The following is a 19,398-nucleotide window of genomic DNA, read 5'->3' as shown; positions in this document are numbered from 1 at the left end:
TTTCACAGGAGCACAAAGGAATTTCTTCCACATCACAGAACTTGAGAACTGAACAATATTCATGTTCTGGAGAATGTATAAACGGTCAGTGAAGTAGCCAGCTACAAACGGGTTTGTTTTGTAAAATTTTGTGAAACTCATGAGAGACAATACAGCCACATTACCATAACCCTGTTTATACAAGAGTTTCAGTTATGAGGCTTGCATCTAATTGTTGTATAAAATGAATGAGTAAAGATGAAACTATTTGTGAAATGATGTAATGTGATTTTAAGTTGTTTAATGAAGTTAAACTCCAAATGGAACTGGAGTTAACTAAATCATTGGCCCGCCCCATGAGCACAGACATTGATCTGGCATCATGGGACAGCCCCTTTCTGCTCTTCCGAATATAACCCCCACCTTGGGAATTTATCTTCACCAAGCTTCTCTCAATTACGAGAGGGCTAAGGTTTGAGTAGAGACCAGCTTACCTCGATAACCACGAGAGGGCTAAGGTTTCAGGCCAGCTTACCTCAATAACCGTGAGGGCTAAGGTTTGAGTAGATTGCTGAAATCTTAACCATACCACGTGGTTAAACTCAGACTATCGATACCGACAGAATAAGAACAAATCTTTGATAGTAATTAATTAGTCTGCAGCTAGGAATTATGTACCCGTGAATGCGAAGGGCGACAACTGCCAAAACATCTATCTATAACAACATTGCTGAATGTTACTCTGAACTATCCATTCTAACCACGGCAGAGAGAGGGCAGACAAACTCTCCAACAGAGATCACGACGACACACTGAGCGTAAATATATATATTGATTGCAATTATTCCTGAATGAGTGAGCGTTCATGTGCAAAGGATTAGCATTTCAATTGTTATAATTATCAACTTTGTAGTGTCTTATCTTTTGCGCCCTCCTCAGTCCCTTTGTCTAACAAGCCGCCATGCCGGTTTAGCCCACTAGGGCGCATTCCCCTATAATTTCCTTGTAACTATATCTACTGTTTGTTTGTTTATGCATTTCTGTGATTTATTTAGTTAGTAAATAAATGATTTAAGACAATTGATGTATGGATGATTCATAGTGAAGACAACCAACAATTTACGACGTTTGGAATGAGACTAACGTGAGGTAAAGAATAATTCATTAATTATAAGACTAATTGATCAGATATTGAAATATCTGAAAGTTATATCTTTAATCTGAATATTTTCCTTGGTGCCCCGACTTACTAGTTAATTACAGTTACATGATTAAGTTAGTTTAATCACGTAATAATAATTACAGAGAATTAATTTGATAAAAATAAGTCTTAAGTTTAATGATGCCAAAGACACGACACCACCAATAAATCTACGATAATCGATCATTTCAATAAGCATTTTTCCCCAGCTGGCCATGGCTTTCCACCTGGCTACCCCTACCCCGGCCAACACCTCAGCACCCCCTGCAGCAACTTGCCCAAAAAGCCATGGGTGCACCTCAGCCACGCTCAAGGTCCTAAACGATATCATAACCGCCATCGATAGAAGACAGTACTGTGCAGACGTCTTCATCGACTTGGCCAAGGCTTTCGACTCTGTCAATCACCACATTCTTATCGGCAGACTCCATAGCCTTGGCTTCTCAAATGACTGCCTCGCCTGGTTCACCAAGTACTTCTCAGATAGAGTTCAATGTTTCAAATTGGAGGGCCTGTTGTCCGGACCTCTGCAGTCTCTATGGGGGTGCCACAGGGCTCAATTCTTTTCTCTGTATTCATCAATGTCGCTCTTGCTGCTGGTGATTCTCTGATCCACCTCTAATGCAGACGACACCATTCTGTATACATCTGGTCCTTCTTTGGACACTGTGTTAACAAACCTCCTAACAAGCTTCAACGCCATTCAACACTCCTTCCGTGGCCTCCAACTGCTTCTAAATGCTAGTAAAACTAAATGCATGCTCTTCAACCGATTGCTGCCCGCACCCTCCTGCCCGACTAGCATCACTACTTTGGATGGTTCTGATCTAGAATATGTGGACAACTACAAATACCTAGATGTCTGGTTAAGACTGTAAACTCTCCTTCCAAACTCACATTAAGCATCTCCAATCCAAAATGAAATCTAGAATCGGCTTCCTATTTCGCAACAAAGCCTCCTTCACTCATGCTGCCAAACGTACCCTCATAAAACGGACTATCCTGCCGATCCTTAACTTCGGTGATGTCCTTTACAAAATAGCCCCCAACACTCTACTCAGCAAATTGGATGTAGTCTATCACAGTGCCATCCGTTTTATCACCAAAGTCCCATATACTACCCACCACTGCGACCTCTATGCTCTCGTTGGCTGGCCCTCACTACATATCCGTCACCAAACCCACTGGCTCAAGGTCATCTATAAGTCTTTGCTAGGTAAAGCCCCACCTTATCTCAGCTCACTGGTCACCATAGCAATACCCACCCGTAGCACACGCTCCAGCAGGTATATTGAACTGGTCATCCCCAAAGCCAACACTTACTTTGGCCGCTTTTCCTTCCAGTTCTCTGCTGCCAATGACTGGAACGAATTTTTCTTTTGTGTTATTGACTGTACGTTTGTTTATGTGTAACTCTGTGTTGTTTTTGTCGCACTGCTATGCTTTATCTTGGCCAGGTCGCAGTTGTAAATAACAGCTATTTTGCTGTTATTCTGGCTACACTGTTTGATGTGACTGTGTTAGCCAAAGTTGGCTAGCTAGCAAGCAAGGGGTAAGAACTTTGCCAGCCATCATGGCAAAGGAACATTTAGAATGAACTACTTAGAACAAAAAGACTTAACGACTGGGTCGCGTCTCTGGCGACCGAACTGATAGAACAAACAACCTGCCAGCTAGGGTAGCAACCCTAGATTTGTGTTGGGACTATATCTTGTGGAAGAATGAAATGGCATGAATAAATTAATTAAAATAACGTATTTAATGAAAATATGTCAATCATTATTGGAATATGTTGGTAACACGTTGTATAAAAGCAATAATGTCCTCGAAGCCGGTGTTTGGAGGATAAATTGGCACGGTTTGCTGGCCCGAGACGTGCGAATATATCCTCCAAATACCTGCTTCGAGGGCATTATCACTTAAGTGTGTGTGTGTGTGTGTGTTTTTAACCATACCAGTGGAGCACAAAACCTTTCAATAACGATTCCATAATTACAAACAGTAGGTGTGTGTGACCGTATGAAGAGATAGGAGAGGAGATAGAGCTCTGTATGGGGTACTGGGCAGTGGACTGACAATTAACTGCTCAAATGATTCTTCATCCGAGAGCACAGACCCCATCCATCCATCCATCCATCTTACCTCAGGAGAAGCAGGGTGGGAGAATGAACACGGAGACATGGACCTCTGAAGGAGAGAAAAGAAACAGACGGCTGTTTGATCAGTTGTATTTTCTCCCTAGGCTGCATTCTCCTTTGTGGGCTTAGTGAGACATAGACATTGTTTGACAGACAGTGTTACAGGCCTAATCGGGTAGAGTCAGTTTCGCCAGACAAAGAGAAATGACAAAATCTGATCAGATCACAATTTCTAGAAAGCCCTTATTGAGTTCCATTGATCTCTGTAATAAGTCTGTGTCCCACATAGCACCCTTTTCCCTAAATAGTATAGGGCTCTGGTCAAAAGTAGTGCACAATATAATAAGGTGCCAATTGAGGCTCAGCTAAGTGTTTGCATGGGAGAAAACACTACACGCAGGCCAAACAGGCTAAATGTACCTGCCCTGCATTTCAATGGTGCAATTTTATATATATATTGTTTGACAGATATGCATACACGAGTATATATTAATGCATACATTGTATATAGTCTATATATAGTGGAGTTGTATCCTATCACACACAGAGTTAATAGGACAAATATTAGAATCACTTAACTAGTCAAACAGGTTAGCTAAAAAAGTGTAATCAATGACAATTATATTATGTTTGTCTTGATAGAACACCACTTGTGTCATAGTAGGATAGACAAAAACTCATATGATCCTTAACTGTTAATCATTTAAATACATCCTGAATACAATAGGGCCATTCCAAACAAGAGAAGGATATCTACGCCCTAAACCTTAATGGTAAACCATTAGGATAGAGAGGAAATCCTTAGCGCTGTAATATGATGGAGGGTGGTGTGCTGTGCCCTATGACCTCTCTGCTTTGGGGCACCTCCGATAGTTCCAGAGGCGTGTAATTGAAATGGGGTTCGTAGATCATTAAGTCCGGCCTCTCAATGTCCAATATCGCCTTGTCTTTGGGGATGGCTGCCAAGTCCTTATAGCCAATGACCTGATTGTCCATTTTGGCCTGGAAAGAGGAATATAAGAAGAGAGAGAACATGACATGGGATTGCATTGTCATGTGAGGTGTGTGTGTGTGTGTGTGTGGTCTTATTCTTCCATCCTCGTGGGGGACCTGAAATCCCCAAAAGTCCCCACCAGGACAGTTAAACAAGGAAAATTCTCCCCATGAGGACAAAGGCTATTTTAAGCTTAGGGGTTAGATTAAGGGTTCAAATTATTGTTAGAATTAGGGTTAGGGTAAGGGTTAGGTTTAGGGTTAGGGGTTAAGGAAAATAGGATTTTGAATGGAAATACATTTTAGGTCCCCACGAGGGTGTGTGTGTGTGTGTGTGGAGGAGTGGCTGCCGTATGGTGCAGACTCACTGTGATGGCCACGGCTAGGGATCCTGGGATGCTGATACCACGGAGGGAACACACACTCCCAGGTGAGGTGCGGGTCAGCTGCTGCTCCCAAACACACAAAGGGTCAAAGGGCACAGGGTCAGACACACAGCAACAACATTGAGATTGTGGCTCAGTTTGTAGAGCATGGCACTAGCAACTTCCGGGTCATATGCACTCACTTGTGTAAGTCACTCTGGATAAAAGTGTCTGCTACATGGCATATACAGTACCAGTCAAAAGATTGGACCCACCTGCTCATTCCAGGGTGTATCTTAATTTGTACTATTTTCTACATTGTCGAATAATAGTGAAGACATCAAAACTATGAAATAACACATATGGAATCATGTTTTTAACAAATCAAAATATATTTTAGATTTGAGATGCTTCATAGTAACAACACTCTTGGCATTCTCTCAACCAGCTTCATGAGGTAGTCACCTGGAATGCATTTCAATTAACAGGTGTGCCTTGTTAAAAGTTAATTTGTGGAATGTCTTTCTTTCTTAATGCGTTTGAGCCAATCAGTCGTGTTGTGACAAGATAACCCGATCTTCTGTATACCACCCCTATCTGGTAAAAGACCAAGTCCATATTATGGTAAGAAGAGCTCAAATAAGCAAAGAGAAACGACAGTCAATCATTACTTTAAAACATGAAGGTAAGTCAATCCGGAATATTTCAAGAACTTTCAAAGTTTCTTCAAGTGCAGTCGCAAAAACCATCAAGCACTTTGATGAAACTGGCTTTCATGAGGACCGCCACAGTAAAGGAAGACCCAGAGTTACCTCTGTTGCAGAGGATAAGTTCATTAGAGTTACCAGCCTCAGAAATTGCAGCCCAAATAAACGCTTCACAGAGTTCAAGTAACAGACACAGCTCAACATCACCTGTTCAGAGGAGACTGCGTGAATCAGGCCTTCATGGTCAAATTCTTGCTGAAAAAACACCCCACTACTAAAGGACACCAATAATAAGAAGACACTTGCTTGGGCCAAGAAACACGAGCAACGGACATTAGACCAGTGGATATCTGTCCTTTGGTCTGATGAGTCCAAATTTGAGATTCTTGGTTCCAACCGCCTGTCTTTGTGAGATGCAGAGTAGGTGAACAGATGATCTCCGAGTGTGGTTCCCACCATGAAGCACGTAGGAAGAGATGTGCTGGTGTGGGGGTGCTTTGCTGGTGATACTGTCAGTGATTTATTTAGAATTCAAGGCACACTTAACCAGCATGGCTACCACAGCATTCTGCAGCGATATGCCATCCCATCTGGTTTGCGCTTAGTGGGACTATAATTTGTTTTTCAACAGGACAATGACCCAACACACCTCTAGGCTGTATAAGGGCTATTTGACCAAGAAGGAGAGTGACGGAGTGCTGCATCAGATGACCTGGCCTGCACAATCACCCAACCTCAAACCAATTGAGATGGTTTGGGATGAGTTGGACCGCAGAGTGAAGGAAAAGCAGCCAACAAGTGCTCAGCATATGTGGGAACTCCTTCAAGACTGTTGGAAAAGCATTCCAAGTGAAGCTGGTTGAGAGAATGCCAAGAGTGTGTAAAGCTGTCAAGGCAAAGGGTGGCTATTTGAAGAATCTCAAATATTAAATATATTTTTGATTTGTTTATTTCATAGTTTTGATGTCTTCTATTATTCTACAATGTTGAAAATAGTACAAATAAAGAAAAACCCTTGAATGAGTAGGTGTGTTCAAATGTTTGACTGGTATTGCACCATACTGTATTACTTCATATAAAAAAATATATAATGACATGTCACGTTTGTCCATTTTTATTATTTATTTTTCACATATATGGTTCTTCATCTGTAGGATTCTGTGTAACATAGATGGACACACTTAACTTATACTGTTTCCAGATAAATAAATTGGTGAAAACTTTACTAGTTGGGAAATTGAACTATCTCTAAAATGTGTATGTGCACTCTAATTTGCCTTGCTACCCATCTATATTACATGGGCAAAATGCCAGATCCACTAACATTTCTTCTCCATGATGAATGTATGTAGCGATATATAGAGAAGCATAATTAAATTCTGTATGAGTCGTCAGGCCATGATCAATAAAAACCATACCTTTGGCATCATTTTATAGGATGACAAACAAAATGTATCTTGATGAGGCTTCACTGAAAGAAAGAGAGTCCGTGTTAAACAATGAGAGAGATGATCATAAAATAGAGGTACATAAAAGTTGCAATTCAATAATGCCCACTCAGTGGCAAGGACAAGTTCACAAAAGTGTCACTCAAACAAGTACCAAGCAAATCATCCTTGAAATGTGTTAGAGTGAAATGCCATTGGACATTGAACAAGGCATTCAGTGAGATCATTGGTTGCTAATAGTACCAGTAGTAGTTCTTTATTAGTCCCAAATTGCACAGTGCAGTGCCTATCACATTGCTGTATAATGTGTCTATACATACTACCGTTCAAAAGTTTGGGGTCACTTAGAAATGTTTTTTAAAGAAAAGCATATTTTTTGTCCATTAAAATAACATCAAACTCATCATAAATACAGTTTAGACATTGTTAATGTTGTAAATGACTATTGTAGCTGAAACCGGCAGATTTTTTAAAATGGAATATCTACATAGGCGTACAGAGGTCCATTATCAGCAACCATCACTCCTGTGTTCCAATGGCACGTTGTGTTGGCTAATCCAAGTTTACTGTTTTAAAAGGCTAATTGATCATTAGAAAACCCTTTTGCAATTATCTTAGCACAGCTGAAAACTGTGCTTCTGATTAAAGAAGCAATAAAACTGGCCTTCTTTAGACTAGTTGAGAATCTGGAGCACAAGCAATTTTTGGGTTCGATTACAGGCTCAAAATGAAACTCATCAGTCTATTCTTGTTATGAGAAATTAAGGCTATTCCATGCGAGAAATTGCCAAGAAACTGAAGATCTCGTACAACGCTGTGTACTACTCCCTTCAGAGAACAGCACAAACCGGCTCTAACCAGAATAGAAAGAGGAGTGGGAGGCCCCGGTGCACATCTGAGCAAGAGGACAAGTACATTAGAGTGTCTAGTTTGAGAAACAGACGCCTCACAAGTCCTCAACTAGCAGCTTCATTAAATAGTACCCGCAAAACACCAGTCTCAACGTCAACAGTGAAGAGGCGACTCTGGGATGCTGGCCTTTTACACTTTTTTGGATACTACATGATTCCATATGTGTTATTTAATAGTCTTGATGTCTTCACTATTATTCTACAACGTAGAAAATAAGTAAAAATAAAGAAAAACCCCGGAATAGGTAGGTGTGTCCAAACTTTTGACTGAGTGCACAGATATTTAGGAACACCTTCCTAATATTGATTTGCACCCCCTTTTGCCCTCATAACAGCATCAATTCATCGGGACATGGACTCTACAAGGTGGCAAAAGCGTTCCAACGGATGCTGGCCCATGTTGACTCCAATGCCTCCGACAGTTGTGATAAGTTGACCATTCTTGATACACATGGGAAACTGTTGAGCGTGAAAAACCCAGCAGCATTGGAGTTCTTTACACACTCAAACTGGTGCACCTGGCACCTACTACCATACCCTGTTCAAAAGCACTTCAATCTTTTGTCTTGCCTACTCACCCTCTGAATGGCACACACACACAATCCATGTTTCAATTGTCTCAAGGCTTAAAATCATTCTTTAACTTGTCTCCATCTTCACTGATTGAAGTGGATTTAACAAGTGACATCAATAAGGGATCATAACTTTCACTTGGATTCACCTGGTCACACTGTCATGGAAAGAGCAGATTTGTATACTCAGCGTGTGTGTGTGTATATACACTGCTCAAAAAAATAAAGGGAACACTTAAACAACACAACGTAACTCCAAGTCAATCACACTTCTGTGAAATCAAACTGTCCACTTAGGAAGCAACACTGATTGACAATAAATTTCACATGCTGTTGTACAAATGGAATAGACAACAGGTGGAAATGATAGGCAATTAGCAAGACACCCCCAATAAAGGAGTGGTTCTGCAGGTGGTGACCACAGACCACTTCTCAGTTCCTATGCTTCCTGGCTGATGTTTTGGTCACTTTTGAATGCTGGCGGTGCTTACAACCCACACAAGTGGCTCAGGTAGTGCAGCTCATCCAGGATGGCACATCAATGCGAGCTGTGGCAAGAAGGTTTGCTGTGTCTGTCAGCGTAGTGTCCAGAGCATGGAGGCGCTACCAGGAGACAGGCCAGTACATCAGGAGACGTGGAGGAGGCCATAGGAGGGCAACAACCCAGCAGCAGGACCGCAACTTCCGCCTTTGTGCAAGGAGGAGCAGGAGGAGCACTGCCAGAGCCATGCAAAATAACCTCCAGCAGGCCACAAATGTGCATGTCTGCTCAAACGGTCAGAAACAGACTCCATGAGGGTGGTATGAGGGCCCGACGTCCACAGGTGGGGGTTGTGCTTACAGCCCAACACCGTGCAGGACGTTTGGCATTTGCCAGAGAACACCAAGATTGGCAAATTCGCCACTGGCGCCCTGTGCTCTTCACAGATGAAAGCAGGTTCACACTGAGCACATGTGACAGAGTCTGGAGACGCCGTGGAGAACGTTCTGCTGCCTGCAACATCCTCCAGCATGACCGGTTTGGTGGTGGGTCAGTCATGGTGTGGGGTGGCATTTCTTTGGGGGGCTGCACAGCCCTCCATGTGCTCGCCAGAGGTAGCCTGACTGCCATTAGGTACGGAGATGAGATCCTCAGACCCCTTGTGAGACCATATGCTGGTGCGGTTGGCCCTGGGTTCCTCCTAATGCAAGACAATGCTAGACCTCATGTGGCTGGAGTGTGTCAGCAGTTCCTGCAAGAGGAAGGCATTGATGCTATGGACTGGCCCGCCCGTTCCCCAGACCTGAATCCAATTGAGCACATCTGGGACATCATGTCTCGCTCCATCCACCAACGCCACGTTGCACCACAGACTGTCCAGGAGTTGGCGGATGCTTTAGTCCAGGTCTGGGAGGAGAACCCTCAGGAGACCATCCGCCACCTCATCAGGAGCATGCCTAGGCATTGTAGGGAGGTCATTCAGGCACGTGGAGGCCACACACACTACTGAGCCTAATTTTGACTTGTTTTAAGGACATTACATCAAAGTTGGATCAGCCTGTAGTGTGGTTTTCCACTTTAATTTTGAGTGTGACTCCAAATCCAGTGCCACGAGCGGAATGAACAGTTTAAGGAGTGAGTCAAACGCAGGAGACTGAGGTCCGTTGGAACAATCTTAATTTAATAAATCCACGGGTAAGTTTCACATACGGCTGGGAGCATAACAGTCAGAAAAATGGACAAAAAGAAGCTCCGTTCAAAAGGCAGACGGGGCGCAGCCCGGCAACCCTAATGCCTAGATAATAAAAGTAACACCACACGTAACAACGAACAATCCCGCACAAAATCCTAGCTAAACACAGACAGACAAACCCCCCCACTAATGACAAAACACAAAACAGGTGCAAACAAAAACCAGACATAACTAATAGACACTGAAACACAGATCGGTGGCAGCTAGTAGGCCGGCGACGACGACCGCCGAGCGCCGCTCGACCGCGCCCCCTTCTGTGGATGTTGTGACATCCAGACCTCCATGGGTTGATAAATTGGATTTCCATTGATTATTTTTTTGTTTGATTTTGTTGTCAGCACATTCAACAATGTAAATAAAAAGTATTTATTAAGATTATTTCATTCATTCAGATCTAGGATGTGTTATTTTAGTGTTCCCTTTATTTTTTTGAGCAGTGTATATGGTTGAAGTCGGAAGTTTACATACACTTCGGCTGGAGTCATTAAAACTCATTTTTCAACCACCACAAATTTCTTGTTAACAAACTATAGTTTTGGCAAGTTGGTTAGGACATCTACTTTGTGCATGACACAAGTCATTTTTCCAACAATTGTTTACAAACGGATTATTTCACTTATAATTCACTGTATCACGATTCCAGTCGGTCAGAAGTTTACATACACTAAGTTGACTGTGCCTTTAAACAGCTTGGAAAATTCCAGAATTATGTCACGGCTTTAGAAGCTTCTGATAGGCTAATTTACATAATTTGAGTCAATTGGAGGTGTACCTGTGGATGAATTTCAAGGCCTACCTTCAAACTCAGTGCCTCTTTGCTTGACATCATGGGAAAATCAAAAGAAATCAGCTAAGACCTCATAAAAAATTGTAGACCTCCACAAGTCTGGTTCATCTTTGGGAGCAATTTCCAAATGCCTGAAGATACCACGTTCATCTGTATAAACAATAGTACGCAAGTATAAACACCATGGGACCACGCAGCCATCATACCTCTCAGGAAGAAGACACATTCTGTCTCCTAGAGATGAACGTACTTTGGTGCGAAAAGTGCAAATCAATCCCAGAACAACAGCAAACAACATTGTGAAGATGCTGGAGGAAACAGGTACAACAATATCTATATCCACAGTAAAACGAGTCCTATATCGACATAACCTGAAAGGCCGCTCAGCAAGGAAGAAGCCACTGCTCCAAAACTGCCATAAAAAAGCCAGACTACGGTTTGCAACTGCCCATGGGGACAAAGATTGGACTTTTTGGAGAAATATCCTCTGGTCTGATGAAACAAAAATAGAACTGTTTGGCCATAATAACCATAGTTATGTTTGGAGGATAAGGGGGAGGTTTGCAAGCCGAAAGAACACCATCCCAACCATAAAGCACGGGGGTGGCAGCATCATGTTATGGGTGTGCTTTGCTGCAGGAGGGACTGGTGCACTTCACAAAATAGATGGTATCATGAGGCAGGAAAATTGTGGATATATTGAAGATGCATCTCAAGACATCATTCAGGAAGTTAAAGCTTGGTCGCAAATTGATCTTCCAAATGGACAATGACCCCAAGCATACTTCCAAAGTTGTGGCAAAATGGCTTAAGGACAACAAAGTCAAGGTATTGGAGTGGCCATCACAAAGCCCTGACCTCAATCCTATAGAAAGTTTGTGGACAGAACTGAAAAAGTGTGTGCAAGCAAGGCCTACAAACCTTACACCAGTTCTGTCAGGAGGAATGGGCCAAAATTCACCCAACTTATTGTGGGAAGCTTGTGAAAGGCTACCTGAAAAGTTTGACCCAAGATAAACAATTTAAAGGCAATGCTACCAAATACTAATTGAGTATGTAAACTTCTGACCCACTGGGAATGTGATGAAAAATAAAAGCTGAAATAAATAATAATTCTCGCTACTATTATTCTGACATTTCACATTCTTAAAATAAAGTGGTGATCCTAACTGACCTAAGACAGGGAATTTTTACTCTGATTAAATGTCAGGAATTGTGAAAAACTGAGTTTAAATATATTTGGCTAAGGTGTATGTAAACTTCCGACTTCAACTGTATTTATATGTTCTGTATATATTCTTATTCCATTCCTTTATTTATATCTGTGTGTATTGGGTCGTTTTTGTGGAATTGTTAGATTACTTGTTAGATGTTGCTGCACTGTCGGAACTAGAAGCACAAGCATTTCGCCACACTCGCAATAACATCGATCAAAACGTTCTAGGGAGGGGCTGTACAGTCATTGCTTTTGTCCAATCACAATGCAACTTAGGTTTTGGGTTACACAGTTACACAGCTAAGAGGTGAAAAAGGCAATGCTTGTGGAATGTACAGTGCATAGCAGAGGCTTGGGCTTCATGCTGTTGCTTGCTTCTGCTGTTCGATGGTTTCTTTGGTGGGCAAGGGGTTCTTCTCTTGTGTCTCGGTCTTCTTCAACTTGGTCTTGTCGAAGTTAGACTTCAGCGAGATCTGGCTCGTCAGACATGTTTGTAGAGGGTCTGAGTTGTACTGGCTACTGATGTGTCTCAATCCTGATTCCGCAGAGAACGAGTGAATGTCAAACGGTGGGTGTAGCTGGTGCATGGAAGTCAAGCGCAGGAGAGCAGAGATGAGTGGACAAAGCACTTTACTGAGGCAATTATTAGAACAGACGCAACCACGTCCCAAAATAAAATGTCCAAAGAACAAGTGAGGCAGCACAAAGTACAACAACCAAGTACAAAGTACCGGCTGCCACAAAGCACGGGTACAAAACAAAACCCGGCGCAAACCAGCCGGAAGCATCCCAACCTTGACAAATGAACAGTACCCCACACAGACATGGAGGGAACAGAGGGCTAAATACACGTAGTAATAATGAGGAGATGTAAACCTGGTGTGCAGGAAAACAAAACAAAACAAATGGAAAATGAAAGGTGGAGCGGCGATGGCTAGAAGACCGGTGACGTCGACCGCCAAACGCCGCCCGAACAAGGGACCGACTTCGGAAGCCGTGACAGTGAAAGATGTTCATACGTCTTGTTGACCCCAAGATTGCCTGCTATGCCACCATCGTGAGCCAACTCAGTATCTCTTGTTGAAGCGTAACTGAAACAACAATTTGAGATACACTGGGCCAATCTTCTTGCTGAGATGTGGCGCAAGAATGCCATTTCCTCATTAGAACACCATCTCTGTCAAAGTAACCCACACTATCTTCATCAAACTTTTCCTCTGGAAGTATGTCTGTTTAGCAATCAGCTGCTTCCTTGACATTGAAGTGTGATCTGTAGGAACCCTCTCTTCCTTCAGCGGTCCTACGAAGTCATTCACCTTTGGGGTTTTTCAAAGGAGAGGTCGACTAAGGAGGTTTACCGAAATCAGAATCGCCCATAAATGTCTCAGACAAATCAACCATGGTGGGATCGCTGACATCCTCCTCAACTATAGACTTGCTCCTGGTGCCTTTCTTAGACACAGCACGTGTAACGCCACATGCTGGGAACACTCTAGGGTACTTCTCTGATAACCCATCAGGTTGCTTTACTCTGGGTTCCTTACTAACGACAGGATTTGGCACGACCTTCCCTCCAGTCAAATCGTTTTCTAAAATGAATGAGACCCCCTTCACCGGTGGGCTAGGCCTCACTCCAATGACAACGGATCCAGAAATAAGATCAGACTCGAGTTCCACATTATACAAAGGAACTTCCATGCAACCCATCTCCACGCCTTGTACTAGTCAGACAAAAGCAAAACACCCACCAAAATGAAGGACTGGGCTGCCCCAGTGTCTTGCAGTATCTTCACCGGCTGCTTAACAGCATCGCCGCTGTGCAGAGACACGAAACTATCTGACACAAAGGATTCATACACATCTGATCCAAAATCTTGTTTAGGAGATACACCAGTCCCAACCAGAGACTTAATGGACTAGAGTGCTACCAGAAGAATAAACTGCTTTTTCTCTCTCTCATTTGATATGTTTCAACTTAGGACACAAAGAGACAATGTGTATTTTCTCACAGCAGTAATGACAAACAAACGGATATGAAAAAACAGCTTGTAAGCCTGAAGGATAGCAGCTTCATCAGTGTCATAATCTGAACTCTTATCAAGAGATAAAGCAGCATACACTTTGAGCTTTTCCCACAAGAACACTTTGGAGGAGCAGTGACCAAATATCTCGAGGCCATTTTAGGGATGTGGAAATCCGCTCGTTGAAAGTCAGTACAAGCCGGCTGTTCTGACCAAGATCAAACTCTGGGTGGATGTCAGTGACAGAAACTCTACAACAAAAGTGTCTTTCGACCACTCAAATATCTGGGCACAATGGAGCTTCAGAGTAGGTGATTAGCCTCTCTAGGGTAGGGGGCAGTATTTGCACGGCCGGATAAAAAAACGTACCCAATTTAATCTGGTTATTACTACTGCCCAGAAACTAGAATATGCATATAATTGTTTGATTTGGATAGAAAACACCCTAAAGTTTCTAAAACTGTTTGAATGGTGTCTGTGAGTATAACAGAACTCATATGGCAGGCAAAAACCTGAGAAGATTCCTTACAGGAAGTGCCCTCTCTGACCATTTCTTGGCCTTCTACACTCTCTTTATTGAAAACTGAGGATCTTTGCTGTAACGTGACACTTCCTATGGCTCCCATAGGCTCTCAGAAGGCAGCAGAATATTGAATGATGACTTTGCAGGCCATGGCTGAAAAACAGTAGCGCATTTGGATAGTGGTCGATCAGAGAACAATGAGACTGGGGGCGCGTGCACGAGCCGACATCATGTTTTTATTTTTTCGTCTTTGAACGAAAACAGGGTTTCCCGGGTCGGAATATTATATATTTTTTACTAGAAAAATCGCATAAAAATGTATTTTAAACAGCGGTTGACATGCTTCGAAGTACGGTAATGGAATATTTGAATTTTTTTGTCACGAAACGCGTCGGGCGCGTCACCCTTCGTCACCCTTCGGATAGTGTCTTGAACGCACGAACAAAACGCCGCTTTTTGGATATAACAATGGATTATTTTGAACCAAACCAACATTTGTTATTGAAGTAGAAGTCCTGGGAGTGCATTCTGACGAAGACAGCAAAGGTAATAACATTTTTCTTATAGTAAATCTGACTTTGGTGAGTGCTAAACTTGCTGGGTGTCTAAATAGCTAGCCCTGTGATGCCGGTCTATCTACTGAGAATATTGCAAAATGTGCTTTCACCGAAAAGCTATTTTAAAATCGGACATATCGAGTGCATAGAGGAGTTCTGTATCTATAATTCTTAAAATAATTGTTATGCTTTTTGTGAACGTTTATCGTGAGTAATTTAGTAAATTCACCGGCAGTGTTCGGTGGGAATGCTAGTCACATGCTAATGTAAAAAGCTTGTTTTTGATATAAATATGAACTTGATTGAACAAAACATGCATGTATTGTATAACAATGTCCTAGGGTTGTCATCTGATGAAGATCATCAAAGGTTAGTGCTACATTTAGCTGTGGTTTGGGTTTATGTGACATTATATGCTAGCTTGAAAAATGGGTGTCTGATTATTTCTGTCTGGGTACTCTGCTGACATAATCTAATGTTTTGCTTTCGTTGTAAAGCCTTTTTGAAATGGGACAGTGTGGTTAGATTAACGAGCGTCTTGTCTTTAAAATGGTCATATGTTTGAAAAATTGAAGTTTTTGCATTTTTGAGGAATTTGCATAACGCGCCACGGGATTACACTGGCTGTTGAGTAGGTGGGACGCAAGCGTCCCACCTAGCCCATAGAGGTTAAACAGCTTGGAAAATTCCATAAACTGATGTCATGGCTTTAGAAGCTTCTGATAGGCTAATTGACATCATTTTAGTCAATTGGAGGTGTACCTGTGGATGTATTTCAAGGCCTACCTTCACACTCAGTGCCTCTTTGCTTGACATCATGGGAAAATCTAAAGAAATCAGCCAAGACCTCAGAAAATCATTTGTAGACCTCCACAAGTCTGGTTCATCCTTGTGAGCAATGTCCAAATGCCTGTAGGTACCACGTTCATCTGTATAACAATAGTACGCAAGTATAAACACCATGGGACCTCGCAGCCGTCATATTGCTCAGGAAGGAGACGCGTTCCGTCTCCTAGAGATGAACGTACTTTGGTGCGAAAAGTGCAAATCAATCCCAGAACAACAGCAAAGGACCCTGTGAAGATGCTGGAGGTAACAGGTACAAAAGTATCTATATCCACAGTAAACAAGTCCTATATCGACATAACCTGAAAGGCCACTCAGCAAGGAAGAAGCCACTTCTCCAAAACCGCCATAAATAAGCCAGACTACGGTTTGCAACTGCACTTGGGGACAAAGATTGTACTTTTTGGAGAAATATCCTCTGGTCTGATGAAACAAAAATAGAACTGTTTGACCATAATGACCATCGTTATGTTTGGAGGAAAAAGGGGGAGGCTTGCAAGCCAAAGAACACCATCCCAACCGTGAAGCACGGGGGTGGCAGCATCATGTTGTGGGGGTGCTTTGCTGCAGGAGGGACTGTGCACTTCACAAAATTGATGGCATTTTGAGGAATAAAAGTTGTGGATATATTGAAGCACCATCTCAAGACATCAGTCAGGAAGTTAAAATCTTGGTCGCAAATGGATCTTTCAAATGGACAATGACCCCAAGTATACTTCCAAAGTTGTGGCATAATGGCTTAAAAAGTCAAGGTATTGGAGTGGCCATCACAAAGCCCTGACCTCTATCCTATAAAAAAATCTGTCGGCAGAAGTGAAAAAGTGTGTGCGAGCAAGGAGGCCTACAAACCTGACTCAGTTACACCAGCTCTGTCAGTAGGATTTCGCATTTCCATAGAGTAGTGGACTGAAAAGTTGTGAGTGGATCGTTTTTAGACATGGAATCAAACAGTATGTGAAGACAGGATGTGATAATAGGGGGGAATCAGAGAGGGTACAGTACAGTACAGTACATTGTCTGTTCTGGTGAACTGAAACACAAAGGGCTAAAAGAGCTGTGTCTGCTATTAAAACATTGTCCACATTTCAGGCCTGTATAACTGTGTCACTCTGTCCTGCACTGCTTCATAACAGAAGGTGACTTCCTGTATTTCCAATATGGGATAACAAATTATTAAGGTCATAAGTTAGTGGTTACCCCGCCATTGTAAATAGCTGAGGAATAGGGCTGGAGAAATGTAACCACTCTCAAATGGATAGACATAGCTTTGGAAGCAAGCACTGACCATCCATGAGATCAAAATTATAGTTTGAACCATGCTTTCAGGATATACAGTGTTTGTTTACAATTACAGTGTTTACAAACATTGACGTAAAAAAAGCTACTATTTGGGGTTTTGATGGGGTAAGGCAATTGAACTAAGCTCATGAGGTATAGGTTACACTCTTCAAGAACCTATGGGTATATATATTTATTTTAAAAGTCCAAAAATAGTGGAGGAGGAAGTGACTCTTTGTTAGTTCTCCCTTCTGTTTCAGCAACATTATTTGGTTTTCTTGCTGGGGAACGTAACAAAAGGGGTCTTGTTTCCCATGATCATGATTCCCATGATAGTCACTAACCTCTCTAGGGTATGTGGGACGAAATCGTCCCACCTACTCAACAGCCAGTGGAATCCCGTGGCGCGATTTTCAAATACCTTAGAAATGCTATTACTTCAATTTCTCAAACATATGACTATTTTACACCATTTTAAAGACAAGACTCTCGTTAATCTAACCACACTGTCCGATTTCAAAAAGGCTTTACAACGAAAGCAAAACATTAGATTATGTCAGCAGAGTACCCTGCCAAAAATAATCAGACACCCATTTTTCAAGCTAGCATATAATGTCACATAAACCCAAACCACAGCTAAATGCAGCACTAACCTTTGTTGATCTTCATCAGATGACACTCCTAGGACATTATGTTATACAATACATGCATGTTTTGTTCAATCAAGTTCATATTTATATCAAAAACCAGCTTTTTACATTAGCATGTGACGTTCAGAACTAGCATACCCACCGCAAACTTCCGGTGAATTTACTAAATTACTCACGATAAACGTTCACAAAAAACATAACAATTATTTTAAGAATTATAGATACAGAACTCCTTTATGCAACCGCGGTGTCCGATTTTAAATTAGCTTTTCGGCAAAAGCACATTTTGCAATATTCTGAGTAGATAGCTCGCCATCACGGGCTAGCTATTTTGACACCCACCAGGTTTGGCCCTCGCCAAACTCAGATTTACTACAAGAAAAATTGGATTACCTTTGATGTTCTTCGTCAGAATGCACTCCCAGGACTTCTACTTCAATAACAAATGTTGGTTTGGTTCAAAATAATCCATAGTTATGTTCAAATATCCTCTGTTTTGTTCGTGCGTTCAAGACACTATCCGAAGGGTGATGCGCCCGACGCGTTTCGTGACAAAAAAATTCTAAATATTCCATTACCGTACTTCGAAGCATGTCAACCGCTGTTTAAAATACATTTTTTTGCAATTTTTCTAGTAAAAAATATATAATATTCCGACCCGGGAAACCCTGTTTTCGTTCAAAGACGAAAAAATTAAAACATGATGTCGGCTCGTGCACGCGCCCCCAGTCTCATTGTTCTCTGATCGACCACTATCCAAATGCGCTACTGTTTTTCAGCCATGGCCTGCAAAGTCATCATTCAACGTTCTGCCGCCTTCTGAGAGCCGATGGGAGCCGTAGGAAGTGTCACGTTACAGCAGAGATCCTCAGTTTTCAATAAAGAGAGTGTAGAAGGCCAAGAAATGGTCAGAGAGGGCACTTCCTGTAAGGAATCTTCTCAGGTTTTTGCCTGCCATATGAGTTCTGTTATACTCACGGACACCATTCAAACAGTTTTAGAAACTTTAGGGTGTTTTCTATCCAAATCAAACAATTATATGCATATTCTAGTTTCTGGGCAGTAGTAATAACCAGATTAAATCGGGTACGTTTTTTATCCGGCCGTGCAAATACTGCCCCCTACCCTAGAGGTTATCTATCAGATGAACTTGTGGATACCATTTGTATGTCTCTGTGTCCAGTATGAAGAACGTTGGAGGTAGTTTTGCGAGCCAATGCTAACTAGCGTTAGCGTAATGACGAGGTCTATGCGTATCTGCTAGCATGCTAGGAGATAACCATAGACTTCCAGTCTGAGTTAATAACTTAAAAGTTATGTTTTGTAGGACCATATCTATAAATGGCATACACTTTTCAAAATAACAGAAGTCTTACCTCAGACAAGAAAAGGAATCATTTCTGTCACTTTGGGGTTATTCATCCCAAGCTCTGACCTAGAAGACAAAAATTTAAATGTGATTTATATAACAAA

The 19,398-nt window shown here is 42.0% G+C and overlaps 1 protein-coding gene across 10 annotated transcripts in view; it reads right to left on the bottom strand.

The window, feature by feature from the left end:
• LOC106587020 (dematin) overlaps positions 1-19,398 on the bottom strand; it is an 80,851-nt gene that overhangs the window by 22,303 nt on the left and 39,150 nt on the right. For 5 of the 10 annotated variants that reach the window (XM_082969319.1, XM_082969317.1, XM_082969323.1 and 2 more), the window contains 5 exons: positions 19,302-19,360; positions 6,802-6,854; positions 4,680-4,760; positions 4,165-4,320; positions 3,323-3,367 (listed from right to left, as the gene is read on the bottom strand). In XM_082969319.1, the coding sequence (XP_082825445.1) occupies positions 3,323-3,367; positions 4,165-4,320; positions 4,680-4,760; positions 6,802-6,813 (294 nt within the window). In that variant the 5' untranslated portion in view covers positions 6,814-6,854; positions 19,302-19,360. The remainder of the gene's footprint in view (positions 1-3,322; positions 3,368-4,164; positions 4,321-4,679; positions 4,761-6,801; positions 6,855-19,301; positions 19,361-19,398) is intronic. The other 5 variants (XM_082969324.1, XM_082969325.1, XM_082969320.1 and 2 more) reach the window with 3 other exon arrangements.

The sequence above is a fragment of the Salmo salar genome, chromosome 26 (genome assembly GCF_965601325.2).
Source record: "Salmo salar chromosome 26, fSalSal1, whole genome shotgun sequence".
NCBI classification, from domain to species: Eukaryota; Metazoa; Chordata; class Actinopteri; order Salmoniformes; family Salmonidae; genus Salmo; species Salmo salar.
The sequence above is the reverse complement of the archived record's forward strand: the minus strand, read 5'-3'. Positions and strand labels throughout refer to the sequence as shown.